General features: G+C 36.4%; 1 protein-coding gene across 1 annotated transcript in view; it reads left to right on the top strand.

The window, feature by feature from the left end:
* The window catches only part of mdga2a (MAM domain containing glycosylphosphatidylinositol anchor 2a), a 228554-nt gene that overhangs the window by 90158 nt on the left and 114333 nt on the right, over positions 1-24063 (top strand). Inside the window, exons 4-6 of the mRNA XM_056476965.1 lie at positions 7242-7438; positions 11199-11331; positions 14208-14477. Coding sequence (XP_056332940.1) covers positions 7242-7438; positions 11199-11331; positions 14208-14477 — 600 coding nt within the window. The remainder of the gene's footprint in view (positions 1-7241; positions 7439-11198; positions 11332-14207; positions 14478-24063) is intronic.

The following is a 24063-nucleotide window of genomic DNA, read 5'->3' as shown; positions in this document are numbered from 1 at the left end:
TGATTAATAATAAGAACAGACGACAGCAGGAATATTGCGCGCTGTTACTTTAAGAATAGTGCGGCTCTGATATGGTTTCTCTTTCACATGTCTTTTGATTGTCAACTTGTTTGTTTATTACACAAATGAGGGTTAATATAAATAATCACTAAACACCGCACTCTGACACAAATGTGCATGTATTTGACCATTAAAGCGCTCGCATTAAGATGGCGTTAGATGTGTGTGCTCTGCTCGTCTCCGAGGCTAAGCGCGGACACAAAGCAGCCTGCGCTTTTTCACGCTTTTAAAAAACATGAATGATGCGCATCCCGTGCTGCAAACGTTACATTACAGTACATGCTTTTAGTCATCTTCACGTGGAACTGAGCCTTGCAGAGCCACAAATGTGTACAACTGGAAAGGGGGCAGTATATGATGCAATAATCGTTTATCTCGATTCATGTTTTTTCATAATCGTTAGAAGCCAAAATCAAAATTGAAATCGGATTTTTGATTAATTGCACAGCCCTACTAGACGCTAATAAATATTTGTGTAATTTAATAAATGATGTTAATACTTCTAGAAACTTAACTTCCAATTGCAGCTGTACCCCTTCTAGCAACAACTGCAGTGCACATTACCGATCATATAACAAATAATATGATCATTAAGCTGTTTAAAAGACAAAATATATGGTCTATGACTTATTTGAGAATTGGAGTATCATAAATTTTACAATATAATAAGAACATTTGCAGCATTACCGATCATATAACAAATAATATGATCATTAAGCTGTTTAAAAGACAAAATATATGATCTACAGTATGACTTATTTGAGAATTGGATAAATTTTACAATATAATAAGAACATTTGCAGCATATAGATCATTGGGGTTGGTGGGTCATGGGATAAACTTGACACATGACCACGGGAACTTTACAATGCAATGGATTCTAAGTAACAGTCACAAAATAAAACTCACACAGAAGGGTCAGCTGAAGTATTTAAAACTCACGCGTGAAAGGGTTAAAAGCTATTTTTTATAATAAATAATAATAATAGATTATAATAATATATAATAATAGATTGTATTTTGATATTTGCCTAATTTATTATTTTGATCAAATTCTAAATGTACAATTTGACATTTTACATTAACGTCCAAACAAACCTATACGCTACATGTTGAGCTACACAGAAAGCTTAGCAAAAACCACATTCGAGTGCCAATATTAAAGCATATCCTGGTAACACAATGAAACCTTCATCTCGGCATATGTTTCATTAACTTTATATGAAATGAAATACTTTAGATACGGTCAGACGTACAATATCTCTATTCTAATGGAGCTGATGGTTATTTCATATACTTCTTGTCTAGCACATTTCTCAGGTCATCAAAAACCAGACAGTAAGATGTAAGATTTCTTTTATAAGTGACTCATCATAAGAGCATATCTCATCCAGGCCTCTTTCAAAGAGTTTTGCACTCCAACACGTCGTCGTCATCAAGTCTCCGCGAACACTTTTATTTTCTTGGAGATGCCACACGGCCTCATTATCGACTTACAGCCATTTCTCATTGAAGTTTTGCCAACCGAAATCAAATGCGCACCTTTGAACAAGTGACGCAATGCGCTAAATGAGAGGTTTAATGAATGAGTGAAACGAAAATGAGGATTATTCTTCAAAGAGACGTCATTGTCAGAACGCTGGCTCCCGAATTTCTCCAAGTTTCAAAGGTTTACTCCTCTGCTATCGGAGCCATCAAAAGCTATCACGAGCTGTCAAAAAAAGGAGTTGTGTGTTGCTTCTGTTCCCTACAGACACGCAGGAGCCATAGATGTTGTAAAGTGATTTACGGGAGCACAGAGAGATGAATAGGAGGAGCGATGGACGATGGCAGGCTGCATTGCCGTGGGGAGACAATGAGGAGCAAGTCATTACCCTTGAATTAGAGAACAGGCCTCAGCTTGTCATTTTTATTCCAGCTTCGTGGTGGACTATTCGCTGGTGGGCACTCGCTTTTATCGATCAGAGACATGCTACTCCTGATGCAGTGATCAAAGCCTAGACACATGTCATTGATAAAGAACAGCCAACACGCCGACGATAAACAAACCGCACGCTTCGATCCAGAGTGCTTGTGTTTGTCTCTGAGTGTGGCAGCACTCACTAGTCATTAGGTAAAGCGCTCAAGATGGACAGTGGTGATATTGATTACGTTCAGGTTTGTGTTTGCCTCAAAGTGCTCAACTTTAGCCTTGGATTGGGATTAAACCAGCTAGTAACAAAATCCCATTGCTCATTACATTAAAAAACTTGTAGTTTTTACTAACTCAGGGATGCAATCTTGTCAGCTTAGACAAAAATTGTTGTTTCAGATGCAAAATAGGTCATTCATCGGGTGATAATTAGAATCAGTATGAAGACATAAACTTTTTTCGCCTTTAATCTTTCATGTTAGCACAAAAAGCCCTACTGTGAAATTTAAATTCTGTTTCAAATATTTCCCTGTTTCTGTTGTTTAATGGAAGGAAGTTTCCTAAACATATTTTTAAACTTGTTTCTTTTGTCTTTGCCTTGATGGCAATACATATTGTTACTAATTATTTTGCAAGATGCTAGTATTTGGCTTAAAGTAAAATCTAAGCTTAACTATATTAATTCAATTCATTGGACAACAGTGGTTTGTTCTGTAGCCAAACAAAAACTATATATTATAAAGGGGGCTAAATACTCCAGCCAAATCTAATATACATAAGAATTTCTCCATAAGAATATTATTAACCGTTTATCCTGCTTTACCACATGCTACAAACCACTGTAATACCACAGGTGCCAATAGCTTTCCATCCAAAGATGTGAATTAAATGTGTGTGCAAAACTGGAATATCGCATAAAAGACATGCAAATAATGCAGTGTTTCTATCCAATGAGTCAAAGAGAACAAAATCGTCACTTCCTGATTAACTGGCGCCAATTATCAACAGTAAAGCCATAATTTGCTGCTGTTGGAGAAGCTACGTGAATCTTTTCTTCATTTAATAAATGACTTGTGCCTCAGAAGACATTGCAGACAAGTAATGAACATGTGGTGGCATTTGAAGGTGTGAGACGCGGAACACAGACACTCTTGACAGTTTTGGAGGTAATTAAAAATATAAAAACACTAATACTGAAACAGTTAAGGCGTTCTAGAATGACCAATACAACATTTTACAGTGTGGCCAGCCTGCTGGTTTGTTCATTCACACAAACCATTCATTTTTTTCACCATATGATTATTTTAATACGCATACTGGAATTTGTTTGGTAAAAGTGTTTCCATCATAGATTATGCGCATATTTTCTCATTCAATAAAAAGTTTATCCTATTCAGTTTCAAAATTTATGCGCATCTTGGCATTTTCATCAACACTTTTGGATATCGCATAAGAATAGTTGGATGGAAACAGCTAATGAGAAAGCTGTATGATCATGGTTGGAAAATAATAAGGGCTTTGTGGGAAAAAAATTACACCAAAATGAAAAAAAAAAATCCAGATAAGGGAACAAAAGTTTTTTTAACTAATCTATTAACTTCAGTTTTGTTAATTATATGCTCACTGACTGAGTCATCCACTGACTGAGTCATCCACTCATCTTAAACCAGTACTTATAACTACTGTAGAATATCGTCATAGACCACCATGCTTTGTCTGTGTAGCCAAATTATGATTTCTTGTGCCTTTCCTTTTTATTCTTTTGTATACTTTACGTACAATTTGGTTACATCTTTGCCCAAAATGCTTTGCAACACTTAAATTACAATACATGCAAAGTTACTTTTTCCATGTATGTTTATAGTGCATAACTGTTTTGAAGGACATTTTAGCCTCTGTCTCTGTAGTTGTGTTTTCATTCTGAACCTCATTGTCTTTCACTGTGCGATTTGTGAGGTTCAGGGTGAAAAATATAACCTGGCATTCAGCAAAACCCTGCCATTGCTGTCCGTCAAGTAGTTATCGGGCAGGTTGATTAATGTTTTGAAACAGGAGAAAGAAAGATGTTGAAAGGCATGGTTTACTGATTGTCATGAAGAGTTTGCTTGAAATGCACTGAGTTGAAGAAGGTTTTGCTTTAAGGGCAGCCTGTAAAAGCACATGGCTCCTCACTCAAGCACTCTATGATAATTATTGTGCCTCTTGAAAAAAATTACAGCTGTGAAAATACTCGCAATTCAAGTGCCAAAATACAGGCCCCTGAGTGGTCCGTCATTTCAGCCATTATGTTTGCTGTTAATTCTTGTATATTTTCGCAGCCCACTTACTGCTGTTTCCAAAGTGTACAAATTCACAGATTTTTCCAAACTTTACTAAAAGAGTAAACAAAAAGTGATATGATTTTAAGACTTTATCAGAAACTTTTTCACACATTTCAGAAAAAACAGAAAGATGAATTATTTTTGGTCACCTAAAACATTTTACAGCAAGACACATTATCAAACAATACACATTACAACATTTATTAATGGAGATTCATATTAGTTTATGAACAGGGTTGGGTCCCGAAATCTGGCACCTTGACCCATGTAACCGGTATGCACCGGACCGAGTCAGCATATGAATAATAATATCTGTGCAACTGGTGCTGCGACAAGGACGTAAGAAGCATCAAGGGGTCCATCAAAGCACAGATAGGTACGCGTTGTGTCACGCCATCTCTAAAAATTTAATTCTAAACAACATTGAGAGTTACGGACACCGTCTTCAATGTTAGGCGTTTGTTCCTATTGCTTAGGAATTTATAGAAGACAAAGCGCACAGTACGGCGCATCCGGTGCGCGACTCCCTTCAGATTCAACATGCATGATCACATTCATCAAATTTGCTAAAGACTAAAAAAACTAAGCATTCTAAATGTAGGGCTATATTTTACAAGCAAGAATTCTGACACTGCAACGTGCAGCAGATGATTTACAAAAACACTTCAACTTAACATTTGAGGGCACATTAAAGACAGAGGAGTGCAATTTCTTTGACAGTTTGCGACATCATCTTGCAATTTTTGTGACTACGTTTACATGGACATCAGTAATCTAATTATTTATCTTAATCTGAATAAGACAGTAATATGATATGAGTTACTTTTTGAATGTTCCTTTTATGATCCCGTTTTACATGTTATAGCACATAGATAAATTACAGCATTGCATCACCATGTTTTTAAAGTTTTCTCCGGAGTTTCATGTAATTTCGGTTGTTTCATTATTCATTTGTTGACTTTAACTGCAGTTTGGCACTTTCACTTTCATTCAGGAACATTTCATTCATATCCCTGCGACCAGCTGAGGTATTGGATGCAAATATGAAGTAAAGACTGATAGTTTTGTTTTAATGGAATTTGATACGGCACGCTGAATGGAAGGATAAAACTTCCGCATTTCGAGATGCGGGTGTCTGTGATCCTTCACTGACTCTGTCGGTGCAGCCGCGTGTATATGCAATATCCTCTCATCAATTGCGGCAAAAAATCCTACACGATGGTAACAGTTTGACTAAGGTGTTCACATGTCTAAACTGCACTTCAAATGTGCAAAGTCCACATGTCTTAATTCGATTTCCGTTTAGTTCAATTATGACTTTAGTTGGATTAAGGTCATCAAAAATGGCTGTTTACATGGTAGAAGCTTAATCAGAGTGTTGTCTTAATCATATTAAAATCAGAGTATTGGTGTCCATGTAAATGTATTCCGTGACGACTCAAGCCCCAACCCTAGAAAGAGTTCACTGATTTTAATGACAGCCTATCCACAGGTTAGTAGTAATGCAAATCCTGCATTCGTACTAACAAACAAATGATCAAAAGAAATATAATAATGCAATTCAAATATATAAAATATAAATTGATGTATACTATAATCTTCTATGTTAAGCTGCTGACACAATCTACATTGTAAAAGCGCTATAGAAATAAAGAGGAATTGAATTGATTTGAATACTTTAATTATATTACTCAATTAAAATGATAAAAAATATATATTTTTTGTCAAATAAAAGGTTTTCCACCATAATGTTTGGTACCGTTTTGGCACTGGTACCGTTTAAAAAATATTGATTTAGCACTGCTATCGAAATAACCCCAAATGATATCCAACTCTATTTATGAATATTAGTATTGTTTATTATTCATACTATTCTTCATTTAGGTTTTGTTCTTAACATAAATTTTTGTTACTTGTAAATTTTTTTGATCATTTAAAATGCTGAAAAATAACTTTCCACGGATTTTATAATGTTCAGGAAATGACTCTTGTTCTGAATATGCCTGGCAAGGTGATGGCATTTAAACTTATTTAAAATTAATTCATGCAATTTTAGAGAGTATGTTCAGTGAATCTTAAGAAAGTGTGATGGTAATGATGGTTAGTTAGTTAGTTAGTTAGTTAGTTAGTTAGTTAGTTAGTTAGTTAGTTAGTTAGTTAGTTAGTTAGTTAGTATGTAGGTTTAAACAAACACATTATTGATGTTGGTTAGTAATGTACTCTTTATTGTCATTTGTTATAATATATGTTAGATATTGCTATGAATAATGTTAGCATATAGACCCCAATCAGATATCTATAGCATACAATCATTTGAACTGGTGTTTAATGAGTTAAGTAATTAAAATGTAGAAAGTAATTTATGTCTATCTTGGACCATAATAAATAGACTACTGTATGAGTTGCGCTCCAGTAAATTTCAATTCTTTTATGGGCTTTTTTCTTAATTTAGGTCGTTTTTGGCTCATTAAGCAATTTGAAAAATGATGCCTCCAATCTCTGAGCAGCTTGGCAAGAAATAGGGAAAAATCAGCTAAATCGCTCTATAATGTTGGAATTAGTCCACATTTTTGGATATTTTTGGCAGGAATTTAGCTGTAGCACACAACCTTTCTTGATTTCTGTAACATTGTTCCATATGCATTAGAATTGAGTGGTTGACTTTTTTTTAAATTGGGCCATGAATATGTATGCATAAAGTGGCACATAAACAAACCTACATATGCATATTTTTTTGTTTATCTGTAACCTAGTTTTCTGTTTATTTACCATCTGTCATTTCCATACCTCTTCTCCTACAACCCTGTGTATACTGACACATTTTGTCAGCATACTTACAGTAGCTAGAATTCTAGGTGGATATTTCTGAGAAGCAGGCTGTTTTTTCAGGATGATTTGAGCAGTGGTGCAGTAGATCTGTGTGGCCAATCCATCTGTTTACATTTCAGATTTAGATGACCCCATTGTGACTGTCCATCAGAGTATAGGAGAAGCCAAGGAGCAGTTTTACTATGAAAGGACTGTGTTCCTGCGGTGTGCTGCCAATTCAAACCCTCCAGTGCGGTACAGCTGGAGACGGGGCAGAGAGTTCCTCTACCAGGGCTCAGACAAGGGTGTGGAGATCTATGAGCCGTTCTTCACCCAGGTAAGCCATAGTGTTTTGTCGAATAATTGGAGGATTAATTAAATGATTTTTTAATGACACTCAATGCATTTAGGATTTAGATTTCAAGTGTTTTTCTTTTCAAGCATCACATTTTTCTAGTTTAAAGTAAAACTGTTTCCAGCATTGGTAATGATAAGAAATATTTCCAGTAATCCCACAGTTAACCCAACAGTTATTCTAAAAATCATTTACTTGTCATCATTTACTTATCCTCAGGGTTCATACGGTCCTGGAAAACCTGGAAAAGTCATGAAATTTAGTTTTTTATATGTGTACTTGAATATATTTTAGGTGAATTTGACTTGTGTGTATGAACCCTGTATCCTTGACTTGTTCCAAACCTTTTCTTTTTTTTCTTCTGTTAAACACATATGAAGATATTTTGAAAAATGTTGGAAACTATTAACTATTTACTTCCAAAGTATTTGTTTTCCTATTATAAATGTCAATGGCTACCAGTTTACAACATTTTTCAAAGTATCTTTTTCAGAATACTGGTGAACTGGATTGTAACAAGTAAATGGTGTTCAGCACAATTAAAATGACTACTACTGTACGTATCATGTGACACTAAATGTCTGTTGAAAATGTATTTTAAAATATATTAAAATGTGTAACGATGTTATTGTATTATGTAGTAATATACCTCATAAATATTTCATGTTACTGTATTTTGAATTTTATAAACGCAGCCTTAGTAACCCCAAGAGACTTTAAAAACTTTTTTTTTAAATCTTGCCAACCCCTAACTTTTGAGCAGAGATATAGGAGATATATTATATTATGAATATTTTATATACTGGTATCACTACATACTTGTCTGTGTTGTAAATTGTAGGTTATTAATAAAATAACAGCTTCTAGAAAATAAAGCAAATTAAAGATTTAAAACAACAAAACAAACATTAAAGTCCAGTCCAGTATAGTCAGCACTTCATAGACTTTTAATTTCAGTCTCTGTCTTGTTTAAAAAAAAAACAAATGCACGGTAAAATTTAGATAAAACAAACAAACAAACAAACACTGTTTACTGGTGTGATCTGGAACACTGTCCCTTTACACTCTTCAAAGTGTTGCACTCAGTCTGTGCTGGATACAAGTGGCATAAAGCTACTAAAGAGAGTACAGACCCTTTATAATCAGTGATTCTGCTAACACTAATTGCAGCACATTTTGACACAGCAACTTTTAATCTTCTTTTACACTTCTTACATTCGAAACCTTCTGCATGCTTTAATAGCAGAATGACCTCTTATGTGTCAAAAGAAAAATGCTGATTTGATTTCTCAAGCCGTGTCCTCGTTAAATTCTGATAAAACGAGTTCAATTGCAAGCCATTGCAAAATAGTTCATATTCACAGCACACATCAATTGAATGCCATTAATTTTTATTTATATCAGAAACATGTATACTGTGCATCAATGCTGACATTTAACACTGGATAACTTCAATAGGCAATAACTTCTTGAAAGCCTTGCTTGCTGGAAAACATTTGATGAACTTCACTGCTCTTGCATGAAAAATGTCGCAGCTATCAAGAGAGACAAAAAGGAGCATCAGCTTGACTTTGCACGTGTTATCTGGTCCAGAAGGACGCACATCAGATCTGACAGTTTTTTTTTCAAAACACAGCTTTGCCACATCCGATATGGCACAGTGATTGGCCCAGAGTGGATCCGTCCTGGTAATTAGTCATAAGACGCAGGGTATTTCAGGACCCGTTTCTCTCTTCTTATTCCCCACAGAGAATCAATCACGCAGCATCGGTCTGTGCACTTAAAGGAGATTCTGCATGTTATTTTCAATAGAGCCTTCTTTATCTTTCAGCCCCTTCAGAACTGTGAATATGAAACTAATGCACTGCAGCTTTCTGTCAGCGTCTCAGGTTAGAAAGCAGATCAAAGCTAAGCATCTTCACAAGGTTTTGGTATCAAACAGTGGCGGTATTTATAACTGATGGACTTAAATGTCTGTCTTTGTAGAAAAATGACCTGATGGAAAGGGCGATAATTTGCTTATTATTAGATAGAAGTGAGTGTAATCAACTGGTACTCAACTCGTTTTGCTTTTGGGACGCAGATTTTTCTGTTTGCATGCTTTATAAATGGGTTTAAAATGCGAAATGCATTAACATTACTAGTAATTGCATACACTCAACAACATGCAGAATTATTAAGATTTTTATTAAGAAATTTGACAGTTTATGTTTCAACCCTCTTGTGTTTCTAGCTTGGTGGTCAAAAATGACCCCTTTTTAAACTTCAATTAAATGAATACAGTTTTAGTTGGACACTGGTTATAAATGAATTAGTGGTTTAATGATTTTTATGGTACTAATTTATTTTTATGGAGTAGTTATAATCCATTAATTTCATAACTACCCCCTAATTTTGTTAGCATAAACTTGAAAATCAAATTACCCAGTTAAACTATTATCAATCGTGAATGCTTTTGAGCTTAAATTTGTGCTCTTTTAAAATGTGAAATGTACTGTTTTCACATAGCAAGTGTTTAAACTTAAAAATATATATATTGTACCATTATTCCAAAACAACACATTTTAAAATAATAAAAAATGTATAATAAATGATAAAAGAAATACTGAGAAGCACCATGTCTTTAAATGTCTCTTAAATATCTTTGATTTCTTTTAAAAACACATTGTCAGCACTATGTTACTGAATATTCAACTACCTATTTACTTTCTTTGGCAAATGACAGATATATTTGTGGCAAAACACTGTAGAATTTTAATTTACAGCCTTTAAATGACCAACAACAAATCTAGGAAGCTTTTTTTTTTTTTTTTTTTACAAGAGAGGCATGTTTATAACCGTGCATCATTATATGGTTAGTTGATTTTAATTATTTGTGTTTAGCATTGTTTTAAATGTTGTTTGTGATCAGCACCATTTTTTGTTCACTAACCACCATTTAAAAACCAATGTATTGTAAAATGAAGTCTCTTAGGACTTTCGTGCAATATAAGATTACCCTGTAAATCTATAGTGGCCAAAGGGGATACAAGACCAAAATGAGCAAATTAGCAGAAGTTCTTTAAAGCACAATAAAGGCAGTTTTTCCCTAATGAATTGTATATGTATAAAAAACAGTAACCAAATTTAGGACAGTTGTGAATATACTCAAATATGGGAAAAATATTAATAAAATACCCTTTTCACATTTGATATTTCTCAGCAGTCTAAGTCGTCATAGTTGGGTGATCTTAGAGAACCAATTTGCTCAACTGACAAAAGAAAAACTCTTTTCATGACTGTCAATAAAAGGAAAACAAAATTGTATGAGACTGATAACGGCAGCAAGAAGAAAGAATATCAAATTTACTGTTCAGCCCAAAGATACTGTATTAGAAACACCTAGCATAAGTATTTTTTTGTAATTTGATGTAAATATTATATAAGTTTTAAAAAACTCTAAATATAAAAACTTTTGAAGGATTTTAGATGCTGATGACTGTTGAAACACATCAATACCTTGTCTTGTGAAAAGGGTCTACTAAGTTGGTCTGTACTTTCAACAAGCAAATTGTAATAAGTTCTTATAATATTTTAACAATGTCATGTCATTTTTATATAGTATAATTTAGTGAATGTTGAAAGATGGATTATCACGATTGACATTTATTAATATATTAATATTTTGGCACTGTGTTGATTGTCCTTAAGCAAATCATGTTCAGATCAAAGCTTTATACAAAGTCGTCTTGTTGAGTTGCAGGGGGAGACCAAAATCCTGAAGCTGAAGAATCTGCGTCCTCAGGACTATGCCAATTACACCTGTACTGCCTCCGTCCGCAGTGTCTGTGGCATCCCTGACAAGAGTGTGCTGTTCCAGCTCACCAACAAAACCGGTGAGACACCAAAGCCGCCTCCTCATTCACAGAATCATCTGTTATTTTAGCCTCCTTCTGCTATATTTGAGCCATCCAACAAGTAAGAAACTACATTCAAGCAACACCACAGAAGCAACTTTCAAAAGGAAGAGCCCCGAGGCTCTTGTCACCACAAGTGCTGTGTGGTCTGATAATCAGCGAGCTGTGAGTGCTGCATGTGTTATTGAGTATGTTACGCCTGTTACATTTAGAGGCCTGCTGCTACATTTCTCCTCCTTCGTCAGTTGATGGTTGAAGAAACCGCCCCAGGCTGATGTTTTCACCACTGGCCTTGCAGTTAATTCAGTCCATGGCAAAACCATATTCTTAAGGAAATGGCCCTGCGGGTCCCTGTGCTCCTTATCTGTCTCGGTGGGCTTCACATGGCATGCTACTGCGGCGAAGACCTGACCTTTACGGAATCCATTAAAGAATGAACAGAGTCGGCAGACCTTTCCCTCCGGCCATCTCTGTTTCTCTATCTTCCTTCTCCCACTCCAGCTCATTTTCTCGCACTATCCTACTTTTTTATGTCTCGCAGCTTATTTCTGGTAGCGGATTGGCTGATTATGATGATCACACAGTTCTGGGGATTGACTGATTGCTGTGCCAACTTGAAGGCCCTTGCATCACAGCAAGCTGGTGTGTGTCTTGATTATATGGATTGGATATGGTCACCTGGTGTATTATAAGTCAAAGTAAAAGAGTCACTTTGGGTGATAATTGTAAATAGCACTTGTTCAAGTATAAACGCATTAGCGTAATAAGGTAAATGACTATAATTGTCATCAAGAGGTGACGGTACGTGTGTTTATGCTGTAATTACCTACTTGATGTTGGCAACGCACCTGGTATTGGTTGTAAACATGCATATGGATGTTTTGTTTAAAATCTTATCACGTTACTTAATATTCATGAGACAATCTTACATTTTATGTCTTCTTAATCAAACTCTTCAGTATACTCTAGCCAAAAATCAAATTCTCTCTTCATTTACTCAGCCTTATGCCTTAAATTATTAAGGCCCTGACACCTCTAGTTGGCAGTCAATTGTCATTGAGCATCTATCAGGGTTGTATTTACCAAAAGTAGAAACTTGTACCATAGTACAATACATTGCTGGAGAAATTGAGGAACGAAATATTCGATTTCATAATCAATTATTAAAGTATAACATTAGTTAAAACAAGGACATGCATTAATAAGACGTGGTTGTGGAAGCGAATTTGTAATTCGAAATATGATCAGAGCTCTGTAGTTTAAAATAGGCTTAAAACAGTCAGTTAAACTATAGCATAAGATAACACACACAGCTGTCTAAATAAATAGGCTATTAAATACAGAGTTGATCACTCAGGCCTATTAAAATATTATTTAAAAACTACTGAAAGAAAAACATTTAATGCTTTGAAACAGAAACTTATTTTATTGGCGTGCTTTAATTTTAGACAGTTATTTAAGATTTTTCATTCATTCATTTATTCTCTTTTTGGCTTAGTACCTTTATTAATCAGGGGTCGCCACAGCGGAATGAATCGCCAACTTATGCAAACTCCACACAGAAATGCCAACTGACCTAGCCAAGGCTCGACCATCGACCTTCTTTGTGAGACTACAGCGCTACCCACTGAGCCACTGCGCCGCCTAAGATTTTTTTTACAGTTAGCCCACTAGAGAAATTTTATGTCGTAGCAAGATCTGAGTGGTATTGTTTTACAGTCGAGCGTGAGCAGAATGTTAATGGAGTGCTTGCTTTGGGCAGTTAGCAACTAAGTGGAGTGCACAACGATGGAGGAGAATGCTTTGTAGAGCGTCACACTGTGCAGCTCCGCTCACATGCTCTGGCTGCTACAGTATATCAGTTCAGTAAGTTCACTATGTTAGTAAGTTAGTAAGTTCACATGACCTGCCCCCTGCTGGTCATGTATTTCTTGCGTTAGACCATTTTGTGCTGTGCCGCGCAGTACTGCAGCATTGCGTGTGGTCACGTTCATTCACTCGCGCATTCTCAGTAGCCACATCTGTAGCTAGCTAGCTAGTTATAGTAAGTTTTTCCAAACTGTGTCTTTTAAAAACTGTTGTCAGAGATGTCAGGCTGGTGGTGAAGCAATAACTTTTGGTAACTAAAAACTTAAGGCTGTCACCGCTCATTTGCATTTAAAGAGACACACAAAACAGCAAGTTTTTGCCTCCACTTAAAAAACGGGCATCTACAGCTCGGTATAAGGAGTGATCTGTGAGCTGAAACTTCACTGCCACATTGTGACAACATCAGAGACTTATTTTACATCTTGTAAAAATGAGCATATAAGGTTCCCTTTAATGAATTATGAATATTTCCTCTGATTTAGTCTCAGGCTGCAGTTCGCTGGAGTCTTTGCAGTGTGTTCAAGCTCATTTTTTAGACCACATTGAGCCTATCGCCGCTTGTTCTCTGTGGTCGGCTTGGTAATTCAAATCCTTCAGACTGACTTTCTTCAGAAAAATTTTCCATCTCTGTGAGTCCATATAATCCAGGTGTATAGACCCTTCAGAGTTGGTGCTTCAAATGAGCACAGTGGTAATCCATACAATCCCAGTTGATGAAACAGTGTCTCCTAACACCAACTGAAAAGAGTATGGCTTAGGAAATTACTTATATGTTAAACTTTTTTAAAGCGCAAAACCATTTTCTAACCATCTCACCTGCATTTGCTTAACATAAACATCAGGACGTTGTGAAGCAGGATGTATAAGTTTGTGTTAAATTGGAACCACTGAGGACCAACACTTCTCTAACAAGTTTCTCTTTAAGTAAAAAAAATAGTCTCTCTGCTTGAAACTGACAAGATTAATGCTATCCATTTTTGTTCCAGCCTCCCCGACTATTAAGCTGCTCGTGGAAGATCCCATCGTGGCCAATCCTGGGCAAACAGTGACCCTGGTGTGCATCATCTCTGGAGGCGAGCCCAGCCCGACCCTCTCATGGGTCAGGAACACAGAAGAGCTTCCAAAGAAGAGCGTCCTCAATGGTGGAACCCTCACTATTCCTGCCATCAGCACAGATGATGCTGGTGTTTACAGCTGTGTAGCCAGCAACAACGTGGGTAATCCTGCGAAGAAATCCACCAACATTGTTGTCAGAGGTGAGCACTCCGGCCTCGAGGGCAGGTTGGTTTGTTTCTGCTTGATGTGTCATAGTTTCTGTCTGTGTCTGGAAATTGTTTATATGCAGCAGGTGTAAATAGCAGTGACCACACAGTGTACCCAAAGAGCATGGTTGAAAAAAAAACAAACAAATATATTGAGTTGGTGTGTTGGAGAAGTGGCCTGAAGTTTCAGAACAGGAATTATAACCCCAAATTTTTAACTGAACACATGATGTATACTTTATTTGATAACGTACACAAACACAGTTGCTTGACACTTGAGCACAAGGAAAATCTGTCTTTGTCCAGTGACTGTGCTTTTTTTCTCCTAAAGTTATGTATTTTTGTTTTCCTTTACCGTACACTAAGGGTGCTTTCACACCAGTAGATCGATAGTTTTCTTTGATTGTTTGGCCTTAAAATTGTTACAATGTTTATTTTTGTTCTTGGAGCTGTTCGCTTTCACACAACGAAGTTTCTAAACACACCAAAGTAGCTAAAACAAGTCATGTGTGAGTAAACTCTCCTCACATTGGTCAGAGTTTCAGGGTCCCACAGATTCCGTTCAGCTGTCACAATGTTATTTTAATTTATGAAGATAAGCATTAAGATGGACAGCATGGTGGCGCAGTGGGTGACACAATCACCTTACAGCAAGAAGATCTCTGGGTCAGTTGGCATTTCTGTGTGGAGTTTGCATGTTCTCCCCGTGTTTGCGTGGGTTTCCTCCGGGTGCTCCGGTTTCCCCCACAAACATGTTTTCCCTCCAAAAACATGCGGTACAGGATAGGCTAAATTGTCCGTAGTGTATGTGTGTGAATGAGTGCGTATGGATGTTTCTCAGTGATGGGTTGCAGCTGGAAGGGCATCCACTGCGTAAAATATATGCTGGATAAGTTGGCGGTTCATTCCGCTGTGGCGACCCCGGAATAATAAAGGGACTAATGCGAAAAGAAAATGAACGAATGAATGAATGAAGCAATAAGACATTATTAAGCGAAAATGTGCTCACAAAATATAAATCAGAGAGGTAAGACTTTATCATACATGGCCTCATTTCAGTTGTCAAGTTTTGTAAAAATCGATCTTTTGAATTAATCAATCTATTTAAAAAAAAACTTTGGCTAGAATTATGCATCAGGCTTAAATTATAGAGAGAAATAACAGATGAACCGAGACTGCAGTCAGATCATGAAGCAGATCAATGTTGATCTTTCTTTCTAGGTTTGATTGCAGAAATGAACAAAACATTGGCCTAATACAAAACATTAAAAGATTAAAATATAGAAAAATGATCAGATAATAATTTCAGCAAATTTTCCCAATAGATAAACAGCTCTCGGTAATGTGTCAGCATGTTTTCACTTTCATATTCGACATGAAACACAAATTTGCCGGTAAGAATGACATCTCACCCTACTCATAATTCTCTCTTCATATAGCTAAATATACATAACCTGTTACATAACCTTAATAAACCGTGATATAGCCTAGTTACTTGGATCAATTTTCTTTCTCACTACAATTGATCCACTTTAGAGTTTGTTTCAGTCGTCCCGAGACCGCCTCATTCAGTCGATCTCTGACCGATTGATTTGGCGCGGATCCGAGCGCGATTGCTGGATTCACATATGCCAAACGAATCACGCTACCTGAGCAAACGAGACAGGTTCCAAAACAAACATCTACAGTAGGTGTAAAAGCACCCTGAATATGATATAATTACATAAAGCTTTTATTATGTAACCTTAATAAGGAAATGCAAATAATGGTATAAATAGCATCTAAAAAGTATAAACAGTATAAATCCTTCATACAAATAAAAAGGCTTTTTTGCCTATAGTACAAATGGAATATAATAATTTAAAGAAAATACTGCTATTTTCACTTAGCAGTCTCACGCATCTGCCATGTTTGTCGTTTTTCAACACTGAAACATGGAATACTTCTTCAAGCATACTGTAATTTAGGACACACTAATTGTGATTATGAATACTATTTAGGATGGGTAGTATGTGAATTTACATGCAGGATAGCCAGTATCATATAAAAAAAGGAAATGGTTTTGAAATTTTTGGGACTGTACACATACACTACAACATTATAATTTTTTAAAATTAGATTTATGCTAATAACATCCTAATTTGTTAGAATCGTGCTATTTTGTGTCGGAACCATGCTAACAATATGCTAATTCGTGCTAGAACCTTGCTAATTCATGCTAGTATCATGTTATTACAAAACACAGGGATCAACTTTTAAGCTGTTTTACTGGCTTGCTTCAGTCCTTAAAGTGGTTACATTGTTGACTGCAGAGATCTTAAACATTCTTTTAGCCAACTTGATACTTTTTCAAACTAAATAAACTACTTTCAACAGGCTTTCTCAAGCCGCCATAAGCCGTTTGTCCTGAAACTTTAACATCTAGTTCAAGCATACTGTAATTTGGGACAGACTAATTGTTATTTTGAATACTATTTAGGATGGGTAGTACAGTATGTGAATTTGCATGCAGCATAGCCAGTATGATATAAAAAATACAACAGTATGTGCACACTGTTGTGGGAACAAAAATGTTGTCACTGTACACATACATTGTACAAAAAAATGGTCTGTTGTTAGAGTTAAATTTTACATTTACATTGACACCGATTTATTAGTCAATAAGATTTAATTTCTGGGGAGGAAAAGCAGTTAATTTTTTTTCTTCAAAATTGATAATAATAACAAATGTTACTTGAGGCCAAATCAGCATATTAAAATGATTTCTGAAAGATGTGCTACTGGAGACTGTTGTATTGACTCCATAGGATCTAATTTGTCGAAACGCATATGGTGTATATGCAGTGTGTGGAGCATGCAAATGTGTACAATAGTGGGTTGTAAAAGGCATCTAATTTCCTTTAGACTCAGTGTAATTTGCCTCCGCCAAATAATTTCTGAAGGCTCTCAAGTTTGCTGTCAGCATTTTCCACAACACCCAATCCCATTTATCAGTGTATAATGAATTACTTAATGATTATCATGAAGGCAAAATGACAGTACATGGGGGTAATAAATATCTCAACAACGGGTACAGTGTACAATTATGAATAATGACTGGCAGCATACATTGAAAACCAACAAGCTGTGGTTCAAGCTGATGTGAAAAGACGTTGTTTGTCGAAACTTTTTTGACTCTTGAAAGACGCAGGCTTGCCTGAAATCTCTTAGAAATACTTGCTTTCCCAGCTAGCATCATTACATAGCGAGATGAATATCTAGGACTTTCACGTCTTACATGTAGCCAGTAGTGAACTGCAGAAAAGTATTTGCTTTTTTCAGTCATCTGTGTGCATGTGTGAGTGAGAGACGCTCTCTGAAGAAGCTTTAATATCCCCGGTTGGAGCAGCTGTTGTGGTTTACTTCACAGTTACTCCTTCTCAAGGCTGATCCCCTGTGTGCACAGAAAGCTGTTTACACATCTGGAAGTCCAGGTTTTAATGCGAATCTCTGACTGTCTGTCAACTCACCGGGTCTGGGGAGCACCGTGAGATTACGCATTTCTGTGTGAGACTGGAGGGTATGATGGGAGTCAGATGTCTTGCCAGTGAGGAGGATCATCTTGGTGAGGTAGAAAGGCACAAGGGAAGAGGATCATACCAAAGAAAGAAATGTGCCATGTGTAATGCTCCAAGCTCCCCTCACAACAAAGAGTGTCATTACTGAAACTTTAGACTGTCATTTTAGAGATTTTTTTTCTTGGACTGTTTCTTTTCCAAAAGCATTTTTTTTTTTGTAGTTTTTTTTTTTTTTTTGCACTTGTGGTTTGGTTCTCTTGGTATTTTTTTTATATATATGTATGTTTTTTAAATATATATATATATATATATATATATATATATATATATATATATATATATATATATATATATATATATATATATATATATATATATTCATTTATTTATTTATTTATTTAATTAATTTCATACAAAATTCATTTACTCATTTTCCGACGGTTTAGTCCCTTTATTCATCAGGGGTCTCCACAGCAGAGTGAACAGCCAGCACTGGGAAACACCCATACACACTCTTTCACACACATACACTGCGGCCAATTTAGCTTATTCAATCCACATGTCTTTGGACTGTCGGGAAAATCAGAGCACTCGGAGGAAACCCACGTGGACACAGGGAGAACATGCAAACGCCAACTGACCCAGCCGGGGCTCGTACCAGCGACCTTCTTGTTATGAGGCGACAATGCAAACCACCTCGCTACTTCGCCACCCTCGTACAAAATTAATTTAATGTATTGACTTATTTAGTATTATTAGTATTATTATTATTTACATTGGCTGTTTTTGTTTTAAGGGATTTATGTGTAATGGGTGGGGTGTTAGATGGGCACTTGTGCAAATACACAAATGTTACCAGCAATGTGTGAAATACGTCATTCTTTAGAATCCCAAGGAAATGTATAAAATGCCTCAAAGTATGAAATGTTTGCTACTTTATGCATTGCCAAGGCATTCTATAGAATACTGAGTTGCTGTGCGGCAAAGTATATAACTAGCCTACCCCCTGCCATTTTTCCCGCTTGGATCTTTGTTTGAGGATGGTGATCGAAGCATGTGAGTGTTGAACGTTATTGTAAAACAAGTGTATTGCCGGTACAAGCTTCCACTACCACATCAAAGACAATATTGTAAAAAATATTTCAATCTCAGTTCTGCTGTCATTGTTTTCCTGTTAAGAACATCATACTCAGTGTGCGAATTATACATTGACGATCAGAGGGTCAACATTTTTTAGTTAGTTTGTGTAATAGATGCTTCAGTCATTTATGTATTTATTTTAATTACATCTAGTTTTTTAATGAAGTGTATTAATTAAGTGTTTTCTGACCTACAGTATTCTCTGATTAGCTATTTCAGATGTTACTGTAGGTCAAACTACAAACGTTATTATGCATCTAATTTGACTTTACTTTCAGACTAAATATAGATACCAACATCTATTTCACGAGAAAAAAAAGTCTTGTGAACACGATCTCTATCAATGCTCTAGATCAGTTGTGCTCAACCCTGTTCCTGGAGATCGACCTTCCTGCAAAGTTCAGCTCCAACCCTGATCAAACACACCTGAACCAATTAATTAGGACCTGAACAGCACTTGATAATTACAGGCAGGTGTGTTTGATATGGGTTGCAACTGAAATCTGCAGGAAGGTCGATCTCCAGGAACAGGGTTGGTCACCCCTGCTCTAGATCTTCCAATTTTAGACTTATTGGCAGGATTATGCAAGCACAATGGTTTGAACCGTTATAGGGGTGATTCAATTCAATTCAATTCACCTTTATTTGTATAGCGCTTATACAATGTAGATTGTGTCAAAGCAGCTTCACATAAAAGGTCACAGTAAATAGGAACAGTGTAGTTCAGTTTGTAGTGTTTAAGTTCAGTTCAGTTTAGCTCAGTTCAGTGTGGTTTAATAATCACTACTGAGAGTCCAAATACTGAAGAGCAAATCCAACGATGCGCAGCTCTACAGATCCCGAAACATGCAAGCCAGTGGCGACAGCGGAGAGGGAAAAAAAAAACTTCACTAAAGGTGGAAGTGAAGAAAAAAAACCTTGAGAGAAACCAGGCTCAGTTGGGCACGACCATTTTAATTTCTCCGCTGGCCAAACGTCTTGTGCAGAGCTGTAGTCTCAGTGGCGGAGGCTGGAAGCTGGCCTCAGCGAAGACTCGTCTGTCTCTGGACCGTCACAGGAATCAGTCTCATGTTCTCCACTCCTCCATGACCATCACAGTAGCTGCTCAGGATTCGGCCAGGTCCAGGATATAAAAACCTTGGGATCATCTCGTCGTTGGTCTTGGATCGAATCAGTGGCTCTGCATAGTCTGAGGGCCTCGGGAAGAGTATCCCCAGGTGGAAATGGAGAATAAAGAAAATAATTAGCGTAGCTGATGTTCACAGTGTATAACAAGATGCATAACCTGTGTGGAAGCCCCCAAGTGGTGCACTAAGTGTATGCTTTACTGAACAGATAGGTCTTTAATCTAGTTTTGAATTGGGAGAGTGTGTCTGAGCCTCGGACGTTATCAGGAAGGCTATTCCAGAGTTTAGGAGCTATAAATGAGAAGGCTCGACCTCCTTTACTCGACTTTGCTATTCTAGGTACTACCAGAAGCCCTGAGTTTTGAGACCTTAAAGAGCGAGTTGGATTGTAGCGAGACAGAAGATTGGTTAGGTAAACAGGAGCTAGATTATTTAAAGCTTTGTAGGTAAGAAGCAATATTTTAAAATCAATATGAAATTTAACAGGCAGCCAGTCTAAGGAGGATAAAATTGGGGTGATGTGATCAAATTTTCTAGACCTGGTAAGAACTCTGGCAGCTGCATTTTGTACTAATTGAAGTTTGTTAATAGAGGATGCTGGGCAGCCAGCAAACAGTGCATTACAGTAGTCCAGCCTAGAAGTCATAAAAGCATGGACTAGCTTTTCTGCATCTGAGATGGATAGCATACTTCGTAACTTAGCGATATTTCTCAGATGAAAGAAAGCAGTTTTTGTGACATGGGATATATGATTTTTAAAAGTTAAATTACTGTCTAATATGACACCCAGATCTTTTATAGTAGAGCTAACGCTAACTTTGTATCCCTCTAATTGTAGGTCGAGTTGTGAGATCTGCTGTGTACAGGATTTTGGCCCAATAAGTAATAATTCTGTTTTGTCTGAATTTAAGAGAAGATAATTGTTGGTCATCCAGTCTTTAACATCTTTAATACACTCAGTTAGGTGATCAAATGTATATTTATATTATCTATTATTTTAATTATTTAAAATACATATCAGAGTGAAATATTTCTCAGTATTAAAGGACTGACCCCCATACATCTTATTTTGACGTCCTTTAGGGGTGATTTAGCATTAAATAGGGGGGGTCAATCCCCCCCTAAACCCCCTGTAATTCGCACCCTGATCATACTGTATGCTTTATTTCGTATTCCTTCCTCTGTACAATATATAATGATCAATAAAGGCTTTTGTTGTGCTCTTCTGACACTTTGCCTAAATAATACTTGTCATTCTATATAATGCCTAGGAATTGTATAGAATGCCTAGGGAAAGAATACAAAATCTTTACAAAAAACTGATATTTCATACTTTGCCTAAAACCATAAGACATTCTATACATATCCTAGGCATTCTATACAATCCTGGGATTTTACACATTGCCGTTAACATATATACCAAATCTAATTAAACTAAATTTAAAAGGCTGCTATAATGCATATTTATTGCAAGAAGAAAAAACGCCCCATATCTTTTATGATCAGAGTTCTTAGAAGATTAACAGTGAATCTTCATTTGTGTGTGAACTATCCCCTTTAAACCCCCTCAGAGTGATCAGGGAGCCAGGTCAAAGTTGAGATCTTTTATTTTTTGATAATGACCAGTTGCCAGTTCATTATTGCTTGAATAAATTCCACATTAGAAGTTATTTATTGCCAAACATAACCTTCTGAGACACATTTTGCATTATTCATTCGTAATATTAAAATGCTATTATTTTAACATTCATTTTCATTATAAGATTTTGTTTACTCACACATACTGATCCTCTGGCGGCTCTGTTTTTGGTCCTGATTGCTTTTCTATAATCGCTGTTGCAGAAACAGGCAATCCCGAGCCACTAAAGAGCCACTTTTTGGAGCCTTACGCATGCAATTATTTTGTCTGACTTCTTTTTTGTTTGCAAACCTAATGATCCAAAACCCTTATACGTATCTTCAGTGTATTAATTGGCTAACACAATTACAAAATGAACTTTCCACAATGCTGCTCACCTTATTTTTCTGCCACCTTCAGATGAGAGATGCTTGTTTTCTACTACATCAAATGGATAGCACAATATCATTGCCACAACTTTATGGCCCACTCGCGGCCAATGTGCATTTTTGATCAGGCCACGTTAGGCCGTTTAGGTTTTATATGCTCTTTGTTATGGATGGAAACAACATTATTGGGCAGAAAATAGCAATGATAGGCTCATCCTCTACCTCAATAGATAGAGGATGGGTTTATAATATAAGATTGTCAGAGGGGACGTTACAAGCTTGAGCTGCACAGCTTCTTTGCTGCACAGATGGCGGAATCTCATTTGTTGGGCAAAATAAGCAAGGGATTGGAGAGAAAACGATATTACATGGGAGGGTTTGGAAGTTGGGTAATCCCAACACACTCTGCTGGCTGCTTGTACAAAGCTCTGTGATAGCAGCTGTACTGGTCATTTGAAATATGACCTTTTCTCCTGCAATGGGAAAAAGAGCATGACTGGCCAGATGGGGCGGTGCTTGAGGTGAAGGGGTAGAGCTGTTTCCCCAATCACTGATCTGGGAGGAAGCCTCACCCTTGAGAATGGATGATGATTATGAATTATTAACATATGTAAGCGATTAAGTGGACGGAACTATAGGTCTAAAATGAATCCAAAATCTTTTCAAATAGTCCTCTCTTAATCCCTTCAGATTGCATTTATAGTTTAAACTGATGTGGTCAAACATCCACAAAAGCCATGTCTGACATTGACCATGACTTGCCATTCAAACTTTTTATTCAAATGAATCTGAATTTATGCAAATAGATTTTTATCTGATCTGCAGTATTCTCAGCTGCTCCAGTGGTTCTGTGACCCAGAAAAATATCTGGTTGGATTTTTGCAGATGCAAAAATGAATCAGCTACAGTCTATCTGGTCAGAGATCGGTCAACAATTGCTGTTTAGTAAACCATATCATTGACTGACTGTATTATGCAAAGCATTACAATTGTGTAATATCATTATCGAAACAACAATACAAAACAGTGACTCTAAATCACTATTAAGGCAACAATTAAGCATAATCTTGGAATTTTCCATATCAAGAAGATACCGATGTTTACGTTTCAAACCAGTATCAAATGTAATGTAATGTGAATAACAATGTATCAGAAAGGCATTAAAGGTGCAAGTATGTAAGTTTGACACCCAGTGGTTGAACCATAGGTATGGCATTCCTGGATCAAAACAAACGCAAGCGCATGTTGCCAGATTTAGGACCAATAGAAGCGAGCCTGACTATCGAGCCTAAATGCTGATTTTAGGCTGATTTAGGTCATGTTCTTTATAAAAGCAACGGCACACGACAGAAGGAATATTTTCCATATTAAAAGGAGTTTTTGTTCTAACCAACTCCTCGAATTAGAAACAGCTTCTATTTCTTGCAGCGGAACAACAGAAAACTTTGACTATGATCACCTCAAGGACACCTCATTACCTTTATTCAGTATTAAATTCTAATAATGTGAGTTTGAATGCCATTTTACATGACATTTATTGCCATACTACTGAAAGCAGAAGCAGACAGTTTACCTCAGATCTTGAAAATAAAATAAACCGTTTGAAACTGAACTTTAAAACTGAGAAATAATGCAAGCCAACACATATCAGTGATTCAGCATCTACGTTTAATAATGTTATAGAGGTTTAATATGATTTAAATAAATTATAAACCTTACCATTTTGTGAGTGAGTGCAAATTCTGTGCT

This window comes from Danio aesculapii, chromosome 17, assembly GCF_903798145.1.
Source record: "Danio aesculapii chromosome 17, fDanAes4.1, whole genome shotgun sequence".
NCBI lineage: Eukaryota > Metazoa > Chordata > Actinopteri > Cypriniformes > Danionidae > Danio > Danio aesculapii.
This window is presented reverse-complemented; position numbering and strand designations above follow the sequence as displayed.